The sequence below is a fragment of the Glycine soja genome, chromosome 11 (assembly GCF_004193775.1).
Source record: "Glycine soja cultivar W05 chromosome 11, ASM419377v2, whole genome shotgun sequence".
Taxonomy (NCBI): domain Eukaryota; kingdom Viridiplantae; phylum Streptophyta; class Magnoliopsida; order Fabales; family Fabaceae; genus Glycine; species Glycine soja.
Window position 1 is genome coordinate 2,905,094 of NC_041012.1, and position 25,003 is coordinate 2,930,096.

General features: G+C 35.8%; 1 protein-coding gene across 1 annotated transcript in view; it reads left to right on the plus strand.

The window, feature by feature from the left end:
• LOC114375427 overlaps window positions 1–25,003 on the plus strand; it is a 55,282-nt gene that overhangs the window by 9,930 nt on the left and 20,349 nt on the right. Inside the window, exons 10-38 of the mRNA XM_028333206.1 lie at window positions 1,336–1,506; window positions 1,612–1,704; window positions 1,811–2,132; window positions 2,234–2,338; window positions 2,432–2,527; window positions 6,076–6,143; window positions 6,859–6,979; window positions 7,060–7,254; window positions 7,332–7,535; window positions 7,635–7,744; window positions 9,755–9,851; window positions 9,959–10,057; window positions 11,708–11,869; window positions 11,946–12,020; window positions 12,094–12,588; window positions 12,668–13,144; window positions 16,704–16,817; window positions 16,903–17,087; window positions 17,289–17,397; window positions 17,587–17,730; window positions 17,897–18,187; window positions 18,516–19,154; window positions 19,256–19,447; window positions 20,637–20,740; window positions 21,718–22,007; window positions 22,104–22,188; window positions 22,282–22,611; window positions 22,921–23,280; window positions 23,390–23,879. Coding sequence (XP_028189007.1) covers window positions 1,336–1,506; window positions 1,612–1,704; window positions 1,811–2,132; window positions 2,234–2,338; window positions 2,432–2,527; window positions 6,076–6,143; window positions 6,859–6,979; window positions 7,060–7,254; window positions 7,332–7,535; window positions 7,635–7,744; window positions 9,755–9,851; window positions 9,959–10,057; window positions 11,708–11,869; window positions 11,946–12,020; window positions 12,094–12,588; window positions 12,668–13,144; window positions 16,704–16,817; window positions 16,903–17,087; window positions 17,289–17,397; window positions 17,587–17,730; window positions 17,897–18,187; window positions 18,516–19,154; window positions 19,256–19,447; window positions 20,637–20,740; window positions 21,718–22,007; window positions 22,104–22,188; window positions 22,282–22,611; window positions 22,921–23,280; window positions 23,390–23,879 — 6,223 coding nt within the window. The remainder of the gene's footprint in view (window positions 1–1,335; window positions 1,507–1,611; window positions 1,705–1,810; window positions 2,133–2,233; window positions 2,339–2,431; window positions 2,528–6,075; window positions 6,144–6,858; window positions 6,980–7,059; window positions 7,255–7,331; window positions 7,536–7,634; window positions 7,745–9,754; window positions 9,852–9,958; window positions 10,058–11,707; window positions 11,870–11,945; window positions 12,021–12,093; window positions 12,589–12,667; window positions 13,145–16,703; window positions 16,818–16,902; window positions 17,088–17,288; window positions 17,398–17,586; window positions 17,731–17,896; window positions 18,188–18,515; window positions 19,155–19,255; window positions 19,448–20,636; window positions 20,741–21,717; window positions 22,008–22,103; window positions 22,189–22,281; window positions 22,612–22,920; window positions 23,281–23,389; window positions 23,880–25,003) is intronic.

The following is a 25,003-nucleotide window of genomic DNA, read 5'->3' on the forward strand; positions in this document are numbered from 1 at the left end:
GCCTAACAGAGTTGGTTGTCTATGTCTCGAAAAGGGCTATGTATGAAGGGGCTTACCAGAAAGGTTAAGTGAAGCATTGTATTGTGCAGCCCATGGTAGGGGGTTAAGATCTCACATTGAATAGAGATAAAACCTAAGTAGTGCTTATAAAGATTGGACAATCCTAACTGAGTTACCATACAGGCCAGTTTTGTGGGGTTGATTTATGTCATAAGTCCAAATTCTAAAGATTAACAACAGTTGAAAGGAGGCAAAACATCACTCACTGATCCATATCATACTTTTTTAATTTTTAATTTTTTTTTGAAGTTACTATTCTTTCTTTCTGTATATGTTTGGCGGTTTCATGATACGATAGGGCTGCAGTCAAAGCATGGTGAAGCTGTGTATATCTACCCTCCCCAGATCCCACTAGATGGGTTCTCATGCAATGGGTTGCCCTTTACGATAGGGCAAGCCTTGACACAGTGGTAAGGTTGCTGTCTTGTGACACGGAGGTCAAGGGTTCAAATCGGAGAAACAGCCTCTCCACTTGCAATGGTGAAGCTGTGTATATCTACCCTCCCCAGATCCCACTAGATGGGTCCTCATGCAATGGGTTGCCCTTTATGTTGTGCTGCAGTCAAAGCATGATGCTCCTTTATTCTCTTCGTTGTTTTTTCACTACCAAATCTCTTATTTAGGAAATTTCAGTGTCACAACAACTTTTTATATATATATTTTATCCCTCTTTATAATTTTTTGTTTTATGTTTATTGAGTGCAATAACATGCACTATTTTTGGTTTGTTACATGCGGAGTCTACAAACACTCTTCTTTTTCATGTACAGAACAGAGTAACATGAACCCTGTTCTTTTGCATTGGACCATCATACATATTTCCTAATAGCCGCAACTCTGTTTAAACAACTCCATACAGAGAATATGAGCAAATAACATCATTGTTGCTTGTTTTATTAGCTTTCATCTCTAAACTTAATCAAAAGAAGTCTAATAAAGCTCACTAATAAAACTCCAACAACAGAAGATACTTTAAGGGGCAGTTTTTCAAGGGATGTTAGAAGATGCTGTTCTAAAACATTCACTTAGCTTTCTTCCATCTATTTCTCAACCTTAATCTTTATTAAACCTTTATAAGTACAAATTTAGAGGGTGTTTGGTTTGTTATGTTCTCAAATTCTCATCAAACCAACACCCTCTTATGGTTGCAGTTTCAACTTTTCAGAATGTTGTACAGACATCTAAAAAAAATTAATATTAGAGCTTTGTGGGATCTTTGGTGATAGTTGATCTTTATTTATTATTCATTGACTACGGATATTGTGCTTCTGTCAGTGGAAAAATGTCATGGGAGCAAGTTTTAAGATATGCAAGCTTGCGGAAGAGATATATTTCTCTCTATGCTTCACTACTCAAATCGGACCCCACTCAGGTGACAATTAGTGGCAACAAAGAGATTGAAGATCTTGATCGTGAACTTGATATTGAACTTATACTACAATGGAGGTACATTGTTGGTTTTGTTATGTTAATATTTAATATTAATATTGAATTAATCATATGAAAAAACAAGGGTATGTAAGGTAAGTCTATATTTCATGGTGTTGGCAGAATGTTGTCTCACAAGCTGCTGGAAAAATCGGCAGAGTCAAATCATAACATGAGGAAACAGAAAGCACAGAAATCTTGGTGGTCATTTGGATGGTGAAGAGTCTTGTCTTAAAATATTTTCATGTATCAGTAACTAAATAATGGATTTTATTTTAGCTTTTACTGTGTTGCTCACCTATGATCATGTTCTATGCTCCAGGACCAGTCAATCTTCTAAAGAGGAAAGTGAGGAATTTAATTTCAGTGAAGAGGACTGGAACCAGTTAAATAAAATAATAGGATATAAGGAGGGTGATGATGGGCAATTGGCTGTAAATAGCAAGGCTGATGTTATTCATACTTTCCTGGAAGTTCACATGAATCATAATGCTTCAAAGCTTATTGGGGAAACCAAAGAGTCCGTTGCTGAATTATCATGTGAAGACCTCAGTTGCTCAATAATTCTTTATCCAGAAACAAAGGTCTTTGACATTAAGTTGGGCTCATATAAGTTATCCTCACCAAAAGGTCTCCTTGCAGAGGTTGGACTCCTTATCATTGATGTTAATTTTCTGCATTTTGATTTTTATGCTTGCATAATACTATTTGTGATATCTTGAATATTTGTTCCACATCCTTTCAGAGTGCAACTTCCTATGACTCATTAGTCGGTGTCTTCCATTACAAACCTTTTGATGACAAGGTGGACTGGAGGATGGTTGCCAAAGCTTCTCCATGTTACATGACTGTATGCTGTTATTCATTTTTGTCCCCTTTCTCTGCTTGAGTTTTTATTTGTTTGGTTTACGAGTTTACTGATTTGTCTTTGGAGTTTGGACAGTACATGAAGGACAGCATAGATCAAATTGTGAAATTCTTTGAAAGTAATACTGCTGTAAGTCAGACCATAGCACTAGAAACTGCAGCTGCTGTGCAGGTATTATTTGACTTCACATCTCTGCTATTTGGGAACATGTTAATTGTCAAAGACTCAAAGCTGGAATTGTATATTAACTATGATACCAGGAGTCAGTATATTAATTAAGAAGGTTAAGAGTGTGAGCCTTTGTTAAAGACATGAGCATTCTTCTCCAATCAAATGAACCAGAACTTGGAAAAACCAAAAACTTTGTAATGAATGCCACAAAACTTTTGCTTCCTTTTTTTCCAAAGCCTTAAAAAACTTCACCTCAAGAAACTATTCGAAAGTAGGACATAACTAAACCTCACCGGAACCCCAAATAAAATTTTCATAAGGTGTTGCCTTGTTCTACAAGAATAAGTGCTCTATAGATTCTGAACTTGAAGAGTACATCATGAAATTGACGAGTTCTCTGGTGCACCCGATTACTCAAATGATGGTGGACCTATAAATTTTACTGGTTATAGCAAGTTATTACCAGTAAGCATTTTTAAAAAAAAAATAGTAAAGATACACTTAATTAGGTTCTTAATCGATATAAGTTAAAACCTTGAATCTTAATCTTCTTCATTGTCAAACACACACAACCCAGATTTTAATCTTTTTCAGAAAGCTTTATCTTCAAATAATTTTTAATCAAAATAGATCCTTTTCTCTACACAGGCATGACTTTTCCCTGAATCTTCTCCTTCTTCAGTGTCAAACCACGCAACCTGCACCGTCCTTGTTTGGCTTCTTCCGTGGATGCCATTCTATCAGCACCAAATCAAAACATCCAACCCCATAGGAACCATATACAGAGAATCGAAACCACATCATAAACAACATAGGCACCGATACCCACAACAAACCAAAGCCCAAAACCTGTAACCAGAGCATGAAATAATTAATGCAGATAAAAAAAGAAGAAAAAGAAAAGAGGAGAGTGGAAGAAGGAAAAGAAGAGAAGAAAAGAGAAGGAAAAGGCAAAAACGAAAAAAGCAAAAAAAAATACCTTATTCAACTGGGTTAATTATGTTTTTGGTTCTTGAACTTTTTCGGATTTCCACTTTTAGTCCCTAAACTTAATATTGATTGGTCTTGGTCCCGTATCTTTTGTTCCGTTAGTGTTTTTAGTCCCTACCATTGAATGATGACATGACATAAATTTATTAATATTTTTTCAGGCGGTTACTTTTTTGATGGTTAAAAATTGCCAGGAAATTGATTTAAAATGTTTAAAATGGATTAAACAAATTCTGACAGTTTAAACCTCGAGAAAATTGCTTTTGCCTTATATCCCGTCGCTTGTTTTATCAAAGCAACCAAAACCTTCACAGTTCATTAATGACCAATTTCTTTTGTTTTGTTCTAAATCTTCTCTAAAATAATATTTTGAGCTGTTCAATAGTGATTTAAAAATCTAGTTTTTGGAAGTATTTCAGTTTAATTAGCGAGATTATATCCTCACTTTCATTATTTGTGGCCAATAAAATGGACCTTGGACGATTAGTCCCCAGACTGCAAAAGTCTATCACTGTTCTTTCTTCTTCTTTAAAGTTTCATTATATATCTAATTGCGTCAGTTCCGTGGAAACATTTAATTGCGTCAGTTTCATTAGGCTAAATTCCTTCTTCAACCACTGTGAATCCGCTTCTATGGTTGAAACATCATCATCATTGAAGCAAGCATCCACTTCCGTGGCCAGCTATGGCACCACCACTACAAATCCATAACCTCTCATTAACCACCACTTGAGCTGTTTGAAAGGTTCATTGATACCACTCTCCACACATCCAAGCATTCCTCTTCACCATGGCATCTCGCCACTGCCGGAGGTGAAACATTGCAGATCTAGGGTTTTTTGCCCTAGAAACAAGGGAGACGATGTCGTTTTGGTGGAGGCGCAGATCAAATCCACGATCTCCATAGATCAACCTGCACATAATCAACGAAGTCTACACCGTGGGCTGCGTTGCCCTCGCTGCCGACAAGCTCGACGAGACTCTCTGCTCTCTCTCGAAGTGCTTTCTCAATAAGTCCTCCTCAGCTCTCGAAAATCCAACTCATGTAGTTTCATTGTGTTCTCGTGAATGTTGAAGGGCAAATTGTTTGAAGTTGTTTTGTTTTTCTATGTGATTGATGTTTTGAACATGATTTTGTTTTTCTCTATCACTAATTCTGGAAAGTTTTGTGTGATGGGAGAAGGTGAGGGGAAAGAAACAATTCATGCCTTTCAAAAACCCATCCAAACATTTTCTGGTGGCTTTCAACCGCCAAAAAATGAACCCATTAAATTATTTGAAAAGTATAACACGTGGCATTCTCAGTGGTGGCCACATCATTGTTTAATGGGACAACAAACGGCAGGAACTACAAAACATTAATGGAGCAAAAGATCAAGGACCAAGACCAGTCAATTTTAAGTTTAGGTACTAAAAGTGAAAACTTGAGAAAGTCCAAGGACCAAAAACATAGTTAACCCTTTTCAACCTCCACTGAGGGCTGCTGTGCGCTGCCGCCGGCGATTTCTGGTGGTGGTGCTCCCCGTACTCTTATTTTTTCCTTTCTTCTCCTCTCCTTCTTTTCCCCCCTCTTCTTTTTCTTGCTTACCTCTTCTCTTTGCCACTGTGTGGCTATGTCATAACATAAGTGGTTTCCGGTGGCCCTGCTCCCGTTTCTTTCTTTCTTTTTCCCACCTTGCACCACCACCCACCATCTTCTCTCTCTTTCACCTTCTTGTACATGCAGCCACAGGCAGCCTCTGGCATTGCACACTTGTTAGAAAGTCTTGCATCGCCTGCCAATTGGTTTAAAGCAGAAATCTTGCAACACTCCCTTCTCCCAGCTGCTTCAGCAGCTGCCCAAGACAAACTAACACCATTTTAATTTTAGGGTTAGGTTTACACATTTTGTTAATCTGCAAATCCGTAGTGTTCATGAAGATAATAAAAGTTAATATGCAAAAAAAATTAATCAAAAGGTGGAAAATGATAATTCATGTTACTAATAATGAATCATAACCGTTTAATATTTAATCAATTAATCTAATGGTTATAATTCACTTGTCCAGCATAAACCACCTGGGACAGTTTCCCATATTAGTCACTGTCCATGGAATCAGGATATAGAGTAAGGTGATGCTCACAAATTTGTATCAGATCAGTTGTCTATACCGTTAGAGGGACCCCTGGATTTACCAATTGGTTATATAAAAAGAATATCTGGTGATTGGGGGAGCGAGGTAGGAATTGAAACAAGAGTTTACAAGGAAACAAATAGATAAATCTAAAGTCCAAACTCCCTTATCTGGAATGGTAGTAGCCTGAGATGAACATTGGAACCTTACTAGCTTCCCTATATTTAAAGTCTCTATGTACGCTCTTATTGCACTGTCTATGCTTATCTTTTCATTTATCTTTTTCTCCTGCATTTTTCTTTTTTTTTTGTTATATTTCTCTTTGTTTTCTTAATATATTTTCTTATGCTAAAAACATGGAATTTATTTTTGACTCGCTAGAGTGTTCTGCTGATTAGTCTTGTGTAAAAGGATGTTCTCATTAGCTTGTATCATTGTTCCTAGATGACAATTGATGAAGTGAAGCGCACTGCACAGCAGCAAATGAACAGAGCATTAAAGGATCAGGCCAGGTTATTTTCTCTATTGTCTTGCTCTATTATGTGTGTGTGACAGCCATTAGTAAGAAACTGTCCTATTCAGTTGTTGAAGTATGACAATGGGAAATTTCTTTTTTATGATTATTGTCAAATTTAAATAATTTAGAATGATTTAGATTTATGATTATTGTCAAATTTAAATAATTTAGAATGATTTAGATTTAAAGCACATGCTTGATGATTAGTATTAGATATTACCCGCTATATATGTGCTGATTAGATTCTCTTGTAACTAACGATGTACATAGTATATATCTAACTGCATGGGTTGATACACAATTTTACCTCAATTATTTTCTGATTCTATGTGTGGTATAAGTGATTTAATCCTTCACACCTGTGGCTCAATTCCATCTGTTTACTTGAAAGAGAAAAGTAATTTCCGAATATTATTACTTGATAATACAAATGGAGGTACGACATGTATAGGTGGATTCTAATCTAATCTAAAATAGGAAATATTGGGAAATGATGTCAAATAGAATCTGTACAAATCAAGTCTGCCCTAATTATTGGAAATTAGGGAATAAATTTAAACAAGACTAGAGGATAAAAAATTCAAATCATTGCTAATTATTCTGGATTTCTTTTTTCACTGTTTATTGTTCCATTATGTAATCATTCCTCAAACCAGAGGGTTTCTTCTTGAGAAACTCCTTACTAATTCTAGCTGTTGCTTATCTGTTAGGTTTTCATTAGATTTGGATATTGCAGCTCCCAAGATTACTATTCCTACTGATTTTTGTCCGGACAATACCCATGCTACAAAGCTTTTACTGGACCTAGGGAACTTGTTGATTCGTACACAGGTGGATACTCTGGATTATTTTCGTAATATTTTTATTTTGAACTTGTTTAATCTGTTTAAAACATTAAAATATGTATTCAGGACAACTATCAACAGGAATCAGCTGAGGATAATATGTACCTGCGATTTGATTTGGTCTTAAGTGATGTATCAGCATTTTTGTTTGATGGTGACTATCACTGGAGCCAAGTTTCTCTGAATAAGTCGGCCCATTCTACCAACAGTGGTTTCTTCCCAATTATTGACAAGTGTGGAGTCATCTTACAACTTCAACAGGTAAAATTCTTCACATATTGGAATTTCTAATTTTTAAGATAAGAAACATTCAAACTTTTTTTCCTCATTATGATCAGGTTCGTTTGGAGACTCCATATTATCCTTCAACACGCCTTGCTTTGAAGCTTCCATCATTGGCCTTTCATTTTTCACCTGCTCGGTATCATCGACTGATGCATGTAATAAAGATCTTCGAGGAGGAGGATGGTGACAGCTCTGAGTTTCTTCGACCTTGGAATCAGGCCGACCTTGAGGGGTGGTTTTCTCTTCTAACTTGGAAGGTAGTGGTCTCTTTCAGACCCTCTAGGTTACCTATTGTTGTCCATGTAGCGCCATCATAATCTGATATATTCTATCACTTGTCTCCTTAAATTTATTAGGGTGTGGGAATTAGGGAAGCTGTGTGGCAGCGGAGATACTTCTGCTTAGTTGGGCCTTTTCTTTATGTACTTGAAAGCCCTGATTCGAGATCTTATAAGCAGTATACCAGGTGCGAATGCCTTCTTTTTGTCTTGTTATCATACTATATATTACACGATTCTGCATGGATTACATTTGAGGATTCCAGTAAGTTTGTTCGGTAAGCTTTGGTATAGTTATTATTGTAGAGTTGAACTCCTAACTGGATATTATATGGTCAGGAGTATTTTAGAACGGTTTTTATTTTTTGGTCAAGTTTTTTGATTTTTTGTGTTTCCTAATTTTAGTTTAAACATTTTTTTGTAATTTTATTTAGATGATTTTTCGTAATATGAATTGATCTTTAAGACTTAAAGGGGTTCTGTAATTGTTATTTTGGGTGAGATTTTAAACCCTAAAACCTAAGTTTCCTATATCCTTTATAGAAAATGGGGACTTATGTATGCGCTGCACCTGTACAACAGTTATATGTACCCTATTCCTTAGGTATAAATACACTTAATGGGGCGAATGACAAGTTTGCATAATTCATTCACAATTCTTTGTCTCTTTTGACTCTCTGTCTAACCTCTTTCTTCATGGATCGAATTTTTTTTTTTTTTTTTTGGAAGGCTTTCATGGATCGAATTACTAAGACCATTTAAGGCTTGATCCATTAGATAAAATCGGATCCACTTTGCAAAATTCAAATGCTGCCTTTCGCTTCCTAGAGCCTAATTGTCTACTCTTGTAAGATGTATGTCTCTGGAGTATTTCCATGGTGGCATAGTTTGGAATGACCCATTGACTACTGAATGTGAGCTTTAACACTTTGTTTATATGGAAACGAGAAGGATGGAATGAGACTGAAAATAAAGCACTTCCACCATTTGGTTTAAGCATAAGTGGGAAGGGAAATGGTTAAAAGTATGTGGGATATGCAGGAAATGGCTTTCCACCCCTTTTGCCATGAAATTTAGTTGCTTCTGGTGAATATTTGCATCTTCCGATCTTACCCTTTCATTATGAACTGTTCTCTCTCCGTGCAGTGTTGTGTTGACATGCAGATTCATTGCGGTGACACAACCCGTAGTAGGAATGGGCTAGTTGATTTTAGGAGTTATGTAGATTTCCGTTGTTTTTTTTCTTTGATTTTTATTTTTGAATTTATTTAATTATATTTATCATTATAGTACTGTATTCAATTGCAGTATGAGGGATAAAATAGTCAAATTCATGTTTTATATTTCTTTCCTTTCACTTTTTAATCTAACCAAACAACTAAAATTAATTATTTCTTCTCATTTCTTCCTAATTTCATCAATCCAAATAACTCTAAAATTCCACTTTAATTCATGTCAATTCCAATCTTTCTTTCTTTCTTTTTTATTTCTTTCCTTTCTATGTCCATGATTATCCAAACGAAGCCCAAGTCTGATGGTTTCAGTTGTGATAGGAATACAAGTTCACTATGTACAACCTGGATCTCCATTGTTGTTACTACACACTCCTCTTCCCACTGCTCCGTCTTCATGCTATTAGTTGTGCACATTTAAGTTTTGAAATAGAGGCTTGGCCAGTAAGATCAAACTTCAAGACCCCAATGCCATTGGTGTTCCACCCACCTCCATGTTCCAATCTAGGTCTGGTGGTAGCGGCAATAGTTTTGTGACTCCACCCACCTTAATGGACAAATCTGGGTTTGGTGGCTTGGACATTACTCACACTAGTTTTTGTTTCTCTTCTTCCATCATCTCTGCTGGAACCAAATTGTTGAAGTCCCGAATCACTGCTGCTTTGTCTTTTACCTTAATTTTCTTTACCATTTTCATGGTCTCAAGCATCTTTGTCGCTGAGTCATCTTCTATTTCTGTCTTTTCATCTGATTTTGATTTTGTATTTGGTTCTTTGTGCGCCATTATTGATAGCTTTGTATGGTGCACCTCAGAATTTGTTTGGCCTAGTGATCCATCCCAAAGGATCAGTTTTGTTGAATTTGGGCAATTCAATCGTCTTTGTTCAACTGTTTATTTAATTGTTATCTGCATCTTCTCCTGGATTATATATGCTATTAACAGCCTATGTAATCTGATTGTCATAGCTTACGAGGGAAACAGGTATATCAGGTTCCACAAGAACTTGTTGGTAATGTACAACATGTTTTGGTTGTTTGTAGTCCTACACGATCCATCAATAAGGTAAAAATTCTTTTTCTGTCATCCAAAAACCAGATATGGGAACTTTCTGTTCTTTCCATGAAGGTTTGAATTTCTATTAATAGAAATCACTAAATGGTTGGTTGTAGGTTGTGGAGGACACAAATGCACTAATTATACGTTGTGAATCTGAGGATTTGAAGAATACCTGGCATAGTTGCTTACAACGGGCTATTTATTATGCATCGGTTTGTTTTCTTCCTTTCCCTGTGTGTGTGTGTGTGTGTGTTGAGAATGGTTTTATACTTTTTGTAATCCCGATATAGTTTAGAAGTGAATGTCAAATATATCTATGTATGGTCTTGCAGCATCATTTGCCCTTGTCAATTTTTCTAGTTTTGCATTTCTCATTTAAATTTATCTAATTTTAGCAACCCATTATGGTAAATTACTTTTTCCCACTTGTTGCAGTTTGCCCTGATAGTACATCAGACATTTACAACTTTCTTAGCAGTGAAGATACTTGCTTATAATTGGACAATATTCTATTTTCTATTTTATTTTCACAAATAAAACTCCTCTGCATTGAGAAATTGTATGAGCTTACTACTTATATAAGGAAAATGATAGGAACTGGATAAAAAATGGAAGAAACAGAATTTCTTTATTGATTGAGTCTATATCTACTGAGAATTTTCTGGAGATAGTCCCAATTCTTTTTCACCAAATGACTAACTCAAGATTGAGAAGGGGTCACATGATCATAAATCATGGGATCACGAATCGTAAGATCCCACATAACTTATAAAACTTGTATATATGCATATAAAATAGCTTAAATAAAAAAAAACCTTAAAATCACACTTTAAATGCTTAGTTAAACTTGTTCATAAGCATAGGAAGGAAAGCAAGTCAACCAACCAACAAAGAACACCTTACTGAAACAGAAAAACCCAATCAACCTAAAGTTAAAATACTGAAAAGTGAAAACCCAAGCACCCTAAAGAAAAGTGCACGACCTCAAAGTCTTGAATCTGGATACTTCTGAAACAGAAGAAAACAAGCATTTGGTGCTACCCTGAGCGCAATGGAGATGGCCTTGAGGGCGTCGGAGAATTCCCTTGCAAATGGTGACTTAGGGTTCACGTTGTGTAGCAGAGAGAGAGAACAGAGAAGGTTGCATAAGGTGAGTTGTTAGGGTTCAATGATATGCGCCTAGTGGAATAAGTGTGGTTGAGAAAATGGGCTTGGGTTTTAAACCCAAAAGCCCAACATTTTTCTTTCATGGAGTGTGAATCTGATCTGCAAAATCCAATGCGTAAAAAACACATGCTCCCCCATTTTTACGATTTAGCACAGTGATTTTTATGATTAAGCAGGAATCCAATTTTGCTTGTGATCAAACTCGCCTGGGTGCCTTACAATTGCGAAATTGGACGATTTGACTTGTGATCATGACTAAACTGCCTCTTCCTATTTAAAGGCCCTGCCTTTTTTATTTCTTCTGACTATGTCAGCCTAATAAAACCTAAATAACTAAGGCCCTAGGCTAACACTTCAATCATAAAAAACATTGTGTTTACTTCTTAAAAGTAATCCTTGACTTCTATAAAAAAATTTAAGCTTTAAGGTTCTTCTCCATTTAATTGGTTGTTTTTGTTTACTACTTGAAGGTTCCATTTTCATTGGTAAAATAGCTTTCACAATCTTTTAGTGGGTTTTTTGTGACTGATTACGGGAAATAGTTGTTTTTCCTCTATAACTCTGGAAACTGCAGAATAAAAGGACTTTTTCAAAATAAACAAGTCTACAACCATTGTTTGATTGAGAGTATCTAGTAGACCATGATGTTAAAGTGATTGAATGTTAAATGTCGATATTATGCTTTATTTGTGCAGAATACAGCTCCTATTTCTGGTCTATCTGAAACCTCATCAGATCATGAGGATACTGAACCGGAACAGGATAATCATGGTATGATTGATGTAGGGATTGCTGAAAGATTGTTTGTAACTGGTGTTCTTGATGAGTTAAAGATTTGCTTCAGTTATAGTTATCAGGTTAGCCTGTTGCCTTTTTCGTGATTTAGTTTCAAATTTGAATTTCCACATGAACTAAAAATGTGTGTTGCTGTAGTCTGATCAGAGCTTAATGAAGGTTCTTTTAAATGAAGAAAAACGTTTGTTTGAATTTCGGGCAATAGGTGGTCAGGTAAAATAGCTAGTTTGTTGTTTCTTAACTGGATGCTTTGATCTTCCCTTTTGAGGCATTTATATTTAAACAGGTGGAGGTTTCTATCAGAGACAATAACATTTTCGTTGGCACTATCTTGAAATCTTTGGAAATAGAAGACTTAGTTTGCGGTAGTCAAAGATGGTCTCAGCCTTGTTTTTTGGCAAGATCTTATATTGGGACGGCAGATGAAAATTTGTTATTCTATAATACCATGACAAGAGATGTTGAAAGTGGTGGGTTAATCCCTACTGAAACTGATGATAAGTTTTATGAGGCGCCCGAGACTTTAGCAGACAGTGTTGATTATCCTATGCAATCTCCTGGAGGTACATCAGAATACCCATCTAGTTCGCCCAGCAAGATCCAATTTAATTATTCATCTCTGGAACTCCCAAAGTTTAGTCGCATTACTGGACTTCTACCTAGTGACACTCCTTCTATTAGGAAGGAGCTTGAACTCAATGACACATTGGAGAGTTTTGTCAAAGCTCAAATAATTATCTATGACCAGAATTCTGCTCAGTATAAGAATATAGACAAGCAGGTGGGTGTTGATGGGTTTTAACAAATTGCCTTTAGTTCTATGTATTTTTTCACTAAATATTTTATTCATGTCATTTCAGGTGATAGTGACTCTGGCTACCTTGACATTTTTTTGTCGTAGACCAACAATCCTAGCCATTATGGAATTTATGAATTCTATTAATATCGAGGATAAGAACCTTGCAACTTCTAGTGATAGCTCTTCAACAGCAGCCAGAATGATAAATGATATATCAAGAGATGTAGATGATCTACAAGCTACTGCTATTGAGGAACATGCTGTTAAGGGCTTGTTTGGAAAAGGGAAATCCAGAGTTATGTTCAACCTGACATTAAAAATGGCTCAGGCCCAAATCCTTTTGATGAAGGAAAATGAAACAAAGCTTGCTTGTTTGTCTCAAGAGAGTTTGCTTACAGACATCAAGGTGTTCCCTTCCTCTTTTAGTATTAAAGCAGCATTGGGGAATCTAAAAATAAGTGATGATAGCCTACCTAGTAGTCATTTATATTACTGGGCATGCGATATGAGAAATCCGGGGGGCAGATCTTTTGTGGAGGTACCTCTTTCTCCTACCTTCTTATATTTCATTTTAAAATGTGACCCATGCCTTAAGTGTCATTGTTTGCTGTACTTTGTTTCCTTTGTTTAAAAGGGAATGCTCAGATTTTTAAAGGAAGGTTTTTTCTTAGTCATGATCTGCTGAAGATTGTTTACTTATTCTGTCTTTGGTGTTCACCACATGGATGATTCTGGGAATCTCTTTGGCTTTATTTACACAGGCATCTGTATTTGATTTTTTTTTTTTGATCGGCAAAGATAAGTATATATATATATATATATATATATATATATATATATATATATATATAATAGCAATGGAGTACCAGAGGTACTTTGTACAAAAATAGAATTCCATAAATATGGTTCCTCAGTGAAACTGATAGAGTTTGAATAGGAACCAAATTATGGCTACATGTTTAAATTGCAGCTGCTAAAAGCCAATAAAAACTACCCTCTACTGATACAAAAAACCCTGTCTAATATGGCTGGACCAGTGATTAAAATGCAGTGAGAAGTCCTTCTCTAAGTTTCTGAGCCAAGTCCCGATTAAAAACATTGCATCCTCGATCAGCTTGTTGCCATTGAAAATAGCATTAGAGAATATGATTCTGTTGCGCATCTGCCATATGGACCATACCACAGCCAACCACCAACATTGCCATCTCTTTACCCTTATGCCATCCACCTGAACATATGAGTGTTGGAGGAAATGACATTTTGGGTTTAATGGAAGGGCACTTTTAATATTCATCCAAGACATGGTTTCCCACCAAATGGGCAGGATTTTTATGCAGTGAATGAATAAATGAGATGCCGGAAGAGGATTCTTTTATCTTTGTTTGGTGGTTGGCTTTCTTATTATTTTCCGGAAGAGGATTCTTTATTTTCCATTTTTTCCTATCCTTCCCGTTAAATATATGATTTGATGTGTTTTAATTACAACAGTTTAGTATGGGATTATTTCCTTTATTACTCATTATTTATTTTCCTTATTAATCAATATTGATTACAAGATCAATTACTGATTAATAGGAAATAAAATATTCTAATAATAAATACAATATCAAGAATAATATCAAAACATAATCTCACACTCCCCCTGAAGCTGGAGTATATGTGTGATATTAATCAAGCTTGTTAAAAATGTGGTCAACCCGATAGAAAAGAAGGCCTGTAGTGACGATGGAGACCAGTGTGACGCTCGTTGGAGATGAGGCAGGCATCGTGCGCGGGAACTTCATGTGCCAAGGTCCTATGTGGGGCGTGTGTATCGTAAATTTAGACTAGCAGCAGGTTTTTTGTTTTGGTGTGGCCTGGCTGTGGTTCCAATTCAGACTCCATTTGGTCTGTTCTGGAACCAGTGGCATGGGCAATCAAATATTTGTAATTTAGTACCTCTGGTACTCAGTTAATTATATATAATATCTATCTTTGCTGAGCAAAAAAAAAGATGGATGGTTTTGATGTGTTTTGTTGCACTGTATGGTCAAGAAGTCAGAAAAGCATTGTTTAGGAAGTATTGGTTATTTTTTGTTCGTTGCTCTTTTTTTTTCTTCTTTCGAACAATACTCTTCGTTATTAATAAGAAATCATTTTGTAGTTTGGATTTAGGTGTATATTTTTTGTGTTGTTTTTTAATTAGAAACAAATTTTATCTGAGTAAAGTATTGATTAGGGAAGGGGGATAAGACACTGTCTGCATCCGAAAAATGAAAGAACAACATAGTAGAGAACTTGAGAGTTTAAGATAAAGTGCTGTGTAGCACTTGAAACATACAAATTCCTATCCAATATATAGGGGCAAAGGAAACCTATTAAAAATGTGAGCATTTCTCTGCAATCAAAAGTATGAAGGGACAGTGAAAACCTGATGCTGCTACAAAAGTTTAGCATCCTTATTCCTGCAAAAATCTTTATGACCAAAACAAAATTCCTGTGTAACTGTGAAGTGAAAGATCACTTCCAGCATTCATCCAGCACAAAGAGCTAGCTCAATGAAACAATAACAGAAACCATTTCCCCCTAGGTGAGGTGGGTTACATGAATTGCACTACACCATTTGGCTTGACTGAAAACCTAACTTTTAGGTATTTGAAACTTCATTTGGGTGCTGATGCAATAGCTCTTGCTCATTTAACATTGAGCCATATAGTGTATTACCTCAAGGTAAGGACCTAGTTCACTATTGGGAAAATTTCAAGTCCCACATTGGCTGGAGATAGTGCCAAGATAAAGTATATAAGTGGGGGGAAATCCTCACCCTATGAACTAGTTTTTGGGATTGAGTCGGGTCTATAACCCACATTCTAAGATGGTATCAAAGTTTATTCTAGATCTATTAAAGAGCCACCCACTACATTAACCATGCACCTAGCCCAAAAGTGCTTAAGTGTGGGGGGTGTATTGGGAAAACCAGAAGCCACACATCATCTAGAGATAGTACAAAGAGTATATAAGTGGGGGATATCCCTCATCCTATGAGCTAACTTTTGAGTTAGAATTAGGCCCATAGCCCACATTCTATGAAGCACACATAATTTGTCATGACTGATCCATGTTTGAGATTTTGACAAGTTTTACAGTGGCTGCTGAGGTCCTGACACAACCTCCTCCTTTACCTGGTCTTCGGACTGGTTATGAGACCATAGGCGGAGTTTGTAATTATCAATGAAAACAAAATAAAATATGTAAGGATTTGTTAAACAAAACAAGCCTGTCGATTTCCAAAAGAATCAATAGTAAACTACTCCAATTTGGGGAGAGAGAAAGAAACTGAATATGGCATTTATAAGAAAACACACCAGATTGATCAACAGTCTAAATTCTTCTAATTTGACTAGAAGAAATGTGAGAAGATTTAAGTAATGGAATGAATATCATTACTCTCACTCATTCAGGTTCTGTCAGTTTGGGATATATTTTGAGCTCTTTGGGAACACTTGTGTCCTTCAACCTTGGATTAAATTTTGGGGATGGGCTTTGAAGAATTATTCAACATTTTATAGTATTTGGGCTGATACAGGAGGGAGTTTTGATCTTTTAGTTGAAGTTATGGGATAGAGTTATATATGCATGGCCTCTCTGGTTTTTTGTGCAGTCTTATTAGCATATTTTTCCTTTTTGATATGCAAATGGTTTGGACAGCTTGGATGCATTTTTAAACCTTTGAGGCTCATTTTTCATACTTTTTCTGTTTAGGAAGATATCTTATCCTCTTTGGCTGTAATCTTTCCTCTTTGTTAATTTTCAGCTTTTATCCCAATTTTTTTATTTTTTTTTATTTTCTTCAAACAATGTTTCTTCTTTTATAAAAATTCGTAAATTAGTAATCTATATTTTGTATGATTTGCTCCATATTTCTATTAGATTTGTTGTTACTAGGCAGGATTAATGATTGTAAGTATTTAGTTATCAAATCTTTACACGTGCCTTATTCCGTTTTGTTTTAATTAATAGACTATAAGGGCAAAAAATGATAAACTTCTACTTAACTTTCAGTGTTATGTTTTGATATGATAGTGAGTTTCTTGTTGAATATCTGACTGACCATGTAGTTGGAGTTCACATCATTTAGCAACGATGATGAAGACTATGAAGGTTATGATTTTAGTCTTTTTGGTGAGCTTTCAGAAGTGCGCATTGTCTATTTGAATCGATTTGTGCAGGAGGTATTTTACCAGTTTGTTCAAGCTTTGTGTATTTTTATTTTATACACATCAGTTATAAAGATTTATTGAGTCTAAATGCATGCAGGTTGTTGGTTATTTTATGGGTCTTGTTCCAGACAGCCCAAAAAGTGTCGTAAAAGTAACAGATCAAGTGACAAATACAGAGAAGTGGTTTTCAGCTAGTGAAATTGAAGGATCTCCTGCTGTAAAGTTTGATCTTTCTCTCAAGAAGCCTATAATATTAATGCCGCGGAAGACAGATAGTCTTGAGTAAGCTGAAGAATTTAGTTTTCCCTTTCACTTATAACTTCTCTAAATAATAGGTTTCTCATTTATTTATCGCATCAGACATAGTGTGCTGCATAGTTGATGTTAATGGGACACTCAATCTAATAGCGTAAGCTGTTAAGTAATGGCTCAAGCGTGGTTTTCATCCCTTTAACATCAGTTATTGATATTTCTTGGACGCAGTTTTTTGAAGCTTGACATTGTTCATATAACTGTGAAGAACACATTTCAGTGGATTGGTGGAAGTAAAAGTGAAATCAATGCAGTGCACTTGGAAACTTTGACAGTCCAGGTGAGGTTGGTTGCTCATAATATGTTTCGTTTGCTGGTTATAGAAACTTGGTTAGAAGGGAAAGGATCTTGACGTGTTCCCTGCCTTGTGTGCTCACTATGATGTTATGTTTTTTTTTTGGGCTTATTGTGTACTGCATTTTAAAGCATTTTGTTTTAATATGACTGGTGTCTAATTACTGGGGTGTAGGTTGAAGACATCAACTTAAATGTTGGAACTGGATCAAACATAGGTGAAAGCATAATTCAGGATGTGAATGGGCTATCTGTGATTATTCACCGATCTCTTAGAGACTTGTCACATCAATATCCAAGTATTGAAGTCATAATTAAGGTAATATATTTAATTTTCTTATGTAATGTTTCCTTAAAGTTGGATAGACTCACTTTCAAATATTAATGTTATTATTTCATTTACTTTCCACTGCTAGTATAATCGGTTGTTTCTATTAGCTTGCTATATTTGAATGTGTTTTGTATTGGATGTTGTGGTTCTACAGATTGAAAAGTTGAAAGCTGGAGTGTCAAATAAAGAATATGAAATTATTACTGAGTGTGCTGTTTCTAACTTTTCTGAGGTCCCACATATTCCTCCACCACTGAATCAATATTCCTCCATGACATTGAATGATACAACAGGAGATATTGTCCCTGAGGTTACAAATGTTGTTGATTCAGGGACCATAAATGTTGAAGCCTCTATTCTACTGAAACTCTGTGTGTCCATAAATCTTGTTGAGTTGAGCTTATATACAGGGTTAACTAGAGATGCATCTCTGGCTACTGTACAGGTACATTGTCTTTTTTACCAACAAGGAAAGACATCACATTTTTGGATCCCTTAAGATATTTCTACTAATTACCACACCCATCAAAGGAAGAATATACTTCTGTAGAGTTTTTGTTTCTGATAACATAAATTGTCAATAATGTTTGTGAGAGTTCATAAAACGGTCAAATAATCAACTTTGTTGAGATTGATTAATGAAGGTTGGGGAATTGGCCTCATAAAACTAGGATTAAACATTTTTCTACTGGAAACTTGGGACTAAATTGCTCTAAAAACAAAATACACCTATTAATTTTGTATTTCTCAGCTCTTGGTTCTCTCTTGTGCAGGTCAGCAGTGCATGGCTGCTGTACAAGTCCAGCACAGCAGGAAATGGATTCCTCTCTGCAACACTGCAAGGTTTCAGTGTGTTTGATGATCGTGAGGGAGTTGAACAAGAATTTCGGTTAGCAATTGGAAAGTCTGAGAATGTTGGAGCCAGTCCTCTAAATACTTCTTCGTATAATCAAAACCAGGACTCAGTGGATAGTGTTAAGGGAGATAATTTTGATCTAGTTCAGACAATGCTCATTGTTGATGTGAAATTTGGTCAGGATTCAACATTTGTTTCTTTGTGTGTCCAAAGGCCTCAGTTGCTTGTTGCACTAGATTTTCTTCTGGCTGTAGTTGAGTTTTTTGTTCCAACAGTTAGCAGTATGCTATCATTTGAAGAAAATAGGTCTTACATGATGGAAGCTATCATCATTGATCAATCAGTCTACAAGCAACCTTGTGCTGAATTTTCCCTATCTCCTCAAAAGCCTTTAATAGTTGATGATGATAGTTTTGATCATTTCATTTACGATGGTGATGGTGGAATATTATATTTAAAAGATAGACAGGGTTTTAATCTCACAGCAGCTAGCTCGGAGGCTATAATATACATTGGAAATGGGAAGAAGTTGCAATTCAGAAATGTTGTTATTAAGGTCATAGTGTCTAACTTTATCAACTTCTTTAGTGAAGTGCTTTATGAATATAAAATTTTGGTGGATGCCCAAAAAACTAATAACCTTTTTATTTTTTGCAGGTTGGACAGCATTTGGATTCTTGTGTTTTTCTTGGAGCAAACAGTAGCTATTCAGCTTTAGAGGATGATCATGTCTACTTGGAAGAATTAGTTGAAAGCCCTCAGTCTAGGTCTTTGAGAGGAAGTGTGGATGAATTACCATCTCAGAATAGTGCAGTTAACAACTCCACAGAATTGATCATTGAGCTTCAGGTTGAGTGTTGCTTCAGTTAACTACTCATGGATTTGTGCATGATTGATTCTAAATGATGGAAGAGTTTTGTAGGTGTAGCTTTAATTGTATTTACCTGAGTCTGGAAGTTTCTTTGTTAGCAGCACTCACTAAGCAATTGTGGATATTGTTGCCTGTGGCCGTTGACAAAGGTTAATTATAATACCCAAGGTCAATATTTTCAGGGGGGGCTTTAACTTGTTTACTCAAATTATATTTAAAACACTGTAAAGAACCTTGAACTTGCTTAGGGTCAGAATATCTCAACCTCTTTCTTATTTGTGTTACTTCTTTCTCTTTTCAAAAAAATAAGAGAAATGCTAACAACACACTCTAACACACTATTATTGGCTGAATTTTGTTAGAAATTACAAAATTTGTGTGTTTGGCTTCTTATTTAATGAGCTTCATTCATGATTTTGTACTTTCCAATAAATTTTAACTAATAGTAGAGAGTGTTTTAAAGAATGTGTTGCTAGCACTCCTCAGTCCTCACATTCTTATTATATCAATAGGAAAGGAAAAGAATCGAAGGGAGGAAAGTTGCAAATAAGAGCAATGAATTTTTTGTAAAATTAGTCTTCTTTCTATAAATGAGAATTGAACTCGGAACCTTTTGATTGAAGGGGCTAGATTCCATTCCAATACAACACAATCTATAAACCTAAAAATATAAGCCTTTATGCCCAATTTCTTTTGGTTGAAGGGGCTAGCTCAAAGGGTGAGGGTTGCCCCCCACTTATATTCTCTATATTGTGCAAACTTCACACTCCAGATGTCTAGGCTTTTGTGTGAAGGGAGTGTGTTAAGATGTTTGACATTGGTTAGAAATGTCATAATACTCCTTATAATACTTGGGCAATCCTCCTCCCCTGAGCCTAGCTTTTGGGAGTGAGTTAGGTCTAGCCTGTTTCTAATATAATTTTAAAATAATAAAACTTTCTACCCATAATGTTGTGTTTTTGATTCATGTTGCCGACCCTGCTTGAGAAAAGGCTTGGTTGTTTCTGTTGTTTGTGTTTGACATTTATTTTATCATCATGCCATATTCATATAAATATGCAATCAAGATTGTATTATGACAAGAAGTAATGGTATGATTTGTAGGTTTGTTTTCAATGTCTTTGCTTTATGCATGTCTTAATATGTGACCGTAATATCTCTTTGCAGGCTGTTGGCCCAGAGCTTACCTTTTATAACACATCAAAAGATGTAGGAGGGTTATTAAACCTGTCTAATAAACTTCTACTTGCACAGTTGGATGCATTTTGCAGGTGAGTTCCTCTACTTAATAGATTAATATGTTAGGAGGGCTGAACATTTGGCATGGTATTCAAGTGTATCTGAGTGCTAATATAACCAATTGTTTAGGAGATCAGTCCTAATTTGTAATAGTGAAGATAAAGTTCTGCATAATGTAGAGTGGGCTTGTGCCTTGTCCATTAAGTCCAAAGAGAGTGTCTTAGAGATATTTAACCAGTCTTGAGCTGACGTCATCTAAAAGCTTAATGTTTTTTTGAAAATTGGTCCTTTTGAAAATTCTTTCCTGGTTATTATCTTTGGACCTGCTTCTAATTTTTTAATGGGAAAATTGGTTGAGCAATTTGATGTTTCTGTTGGAATATACTGTGCCTATTTTTCAAGTGTACTTTGGACCAACTGAGATTGTGATTTGTTGATAAACTGATATTATTGATATTGTAACAGAAAATGTAATTGGCCAATTGAATCTCTGAGCACTAACTGATACTTATAGTCAGAGACTCTATTAAACTCTTAATTATCCATTATCTCTAATTCTAATAGATTATCTGTTGTAACTAACTGACAGCTGTACTAACTAACAGGGGTTAACTCTAACAGATAGAGTTAACTTACAGAATATACACTCACTAATTCTAACAGATCATCTATTGTAACTAACTGACAGCTGTACTAACTAACGGGTTAACTCTAACAGATAGAGTTAACTTACAAAGTATACACTCACATGATTGTGTCTGATTCTGTTTAATGCATTTGGCACGAGCTCAGATTGAACATCTCATGGTTACAACTTGAGCACATAAGACTTTGAGATGAAAGATAAGCTCTTTTTGGTACTTATATTATAAGCATCCCTAATTATGACCCAAATTTTCACTTTTAAGTATGATTTTTGTGCCCGAGACCTAACTTTAATGATTCACTCTATTTAAGGTATAGTGGTAATGTGGGATTAACTGACTTTAATGTGTTTTGCCATTGTTAGGCTTGTTTTGAAGGGTAGCAATACTGAGATGAGTGCAGATGTACTTGGTTTGACTATGGAGAGTAATGGAATCAGGATTTTGGAGCCATTTGATACATCCTTGAAGTACTCGAATGCTTCGGGGAGGACCAATATACATTTATCTGTTTCCGATATTTTCATGAATTTCACTTTCAGTATCTTGAGACTATTTATGGCTGTGGAAGATGATATTTTAGCATTTTTAAGGATGACATCAAAGAAAATGACAATTGTTTGTTCTCACTTTGACAAAGTTGGAACAATAAAAAGTGTGTTTATCATTCTCTATTTGCTTTCCATTTTGGTAAATATAGCGACACATGTGTTTAAGGCTAGTCATATTCATATTTTCATTTCACACGCAGATTCTCATACTGATCAAACATATGCCTTTTGGAGGCCTCATGCTCCTCCTGGTTTTGCTGTACTTGGTGACTATCTGACCCCACTGTAAGTGAAAATTCTTTAATTTTTTTTCTGATCTAGACTGATGCATCTATTCCCCACCGATTTGAATGTTATTATGTTGTGTTTGCTCAACAGAGACAAGCCACCAACAAAAGGAGTGCTTGCCGTAAATATCAATTCTGTAACAGTTAAGAGACCTATTAGTTTCAGATTGGTTTGGCAACTTTTAACTTCTGTGGGCATTGAAGGTGAAGAAGTGAACAATTCTGACTTGTTATGGAAAACTGAGGCAGATGCCATTTGTTCCATTTGGTTCCCTGAAGCTCCCAAAGGTTATGTTGCACTAGGCTGTATTGTTACTCATGGAAAGACACCTCCCCCACTATCTTCTTCCTTTTGCATCCCGTCTTCTTCTGTATCTCCATGTTCTTTAAGGGATTGTATCACAATTGGCTCTACTGATATGTAAGTGGAAATTTTCTTTTGTGTGTTCTGTTGTAACATGCAAGGCCGTTTAACAATTTTATACTTTAAACTACCAAACTTCTGCATTATTGTTGAGGTTAGTGCCTTCTGCTATGTATATATTTGGTAATGGCTTAAATGTTATCATTTTGCTTGACTGTTTAAGTAAATATTTTGAGCATTAATTCTGAGATTAAGTTGGGTGTTTTAATTACAGAATTTGTTTTAATTACTTTTAACTAAAGATCTGACATAAGATCATGGTATTTTTGTCCTTTGAAAACACAATATCGTTTATCTTGATTGCAGATCCCCATCCAGTGTGGCATTCTGGCGAGTGGATAATTCTGTTGGCACTTTCTTGCCAGTAGATCCTGTTTCTCTTAGTTTGATGGGTAAAGCATATGAATTGCGTTGCATTAAATATGATTTTTTGAAGCCATCCTCAGCAGCATTAAGTAGTCTGGATTCCCATGCTCCTTCTGGTGGGCATCAAGCCTTGCAACCTGACCAGTCTGTTGGTGCAAATTCTAATAGACGCTGTGAGCCTGTTGCTAGCTTTGAGTTAGTATGGTGGAATCAGGGATCAAACTCGAGAAAGAGGTTATCCATATGGCGTCCAGTTGTCCCAATGGGAATGGTATATTTTGGTGATATAGCTGTTAAAGGGTGTGTTTCACACTTATCTTCTTTCTTTTCATCATTAATGTTTAGATTGTGATTTGTTATCTTGCTCTTTACAATTAATACGGAACTGATACAATCTTCTGCTTTTTAGGTTTGAACCTCCAAACACCTGCATTGTTGTTCATGATTCCAGAGACGAAAATATTTTTAAAACTCCACTAGATTTTCAGCTTGTTGGACAAATAAAAAAGCAGAGGGGAATGGAAAGTATGTCATTCTGGCTTCCGCAAGCTCCTCCTGGTTTTGTTTCCTTGGGTTGTGTTGTATGTAAAGGGAAACCTAAGCAAAATGATTTTAGCACATTAAGATGCATGCGAAGTGATTTAGTAGCAGGAGATAAATTTTTGGAAGAAAGTGTGTGGGATACATCTGATGCCAAGCATGTAACTGAACCATTTAGTATATGGGCTGTTGGCAATGAGTTGGGGACTTTTATTGTTCGTGGTGGTTTCAAAAGACCCCCAAGAAGGTTTGCTTTGAAGCTTGCAGATTCTAATGTGCCAAGTGGCTCAGATGCTACTGTCATTGATGCAGGAATTGGGACTTTCTCGATGGCTCTTTTTGATGATTACAGTGGATTGGTGAGAATAAAATGCTTAGTTTGTAGCTTTTTTTAGAATAATAGTGTGAGTGCCTAATCTTCTAGGATCTTACGCTTTTAGAATGAATGGGTCTATATCTATAGTTGTTCTCCAGAGATAGAAAAGTGCTAATTGTGGCATGCTTTTAGATTTAATATCTAAACAAAATGGGTGTAGTCGACATTAAGTTATCTATAGATATATGTATATGATATACCTTTATCTCTCAATTAGATTGCAAACACAATTCAATTAACTCCACCAAATATAATGAATTGTAGAGTGAAAATAGAAGAAAGGAAAATGAACCATTTATTTAGATCAGATATTTCCCTTTCTAATATAAAATTTGTTAGATTATGTAATTGATAAGTGTTTTTGGTGTGCCACATTAAATCTTTTCCTAATATTCTAACATGCCTCGTTGGCCAGTGAAGAGGGAGTTGAAACTTCTTTTTTCTATTTTGATGTAATTCTTAAACAGTACCGTTAGATATGAAACCATCCATGAGCTTTCACCTAACTGCTTAAGCTTTTGGAAGAGTTAGTTGTTTACAAGGTATTAGAGCCTCCATGGAAGTATTACTAAGTGTTTTGTAAATGGATCCTTGCTGTCCCATTCTTCTATAGAAAGTTGAATTTCAGCATAAGTAGGGTGACTGTTTATTGTCCTCGCTTCAAGCCCAAAAGTGCTTGTGTGAGGGGATGCATTAGAGATAAAACTATAAATAAGCCTTCACCTGATTGTTTAAGTTTTTGGTAGAACAGGTTCCTGACATATCTTTAGAGTTTAAGCTCTTTACTTGTTCAGTATAAAATTATGTGAAGTTTTGTAATTGCCTATTTTCTTTCCAGTTTCTTGGGAAGTGGGCTTGCATTATACTTGCTGACACCTAGATTCTTGATTTGCATGGTGTCAGTCCCCTTCGGTTTTTATTTGAACTTTAAGTTATTTGAGGGCGAGCCCTGGTGCAGCGGTAAAGTTGTGCCTTGGTGACTTGTTGGTCATGGGTTCGAATCCGGAAACAGCCTCTTTGCATATGCAAGGGTAAGGCTGCGTACAATATCCCTCCCCCATACCTTCGCATAGCGAAGAGCCTCTGGGCAATGGGGTACGAAGTTTT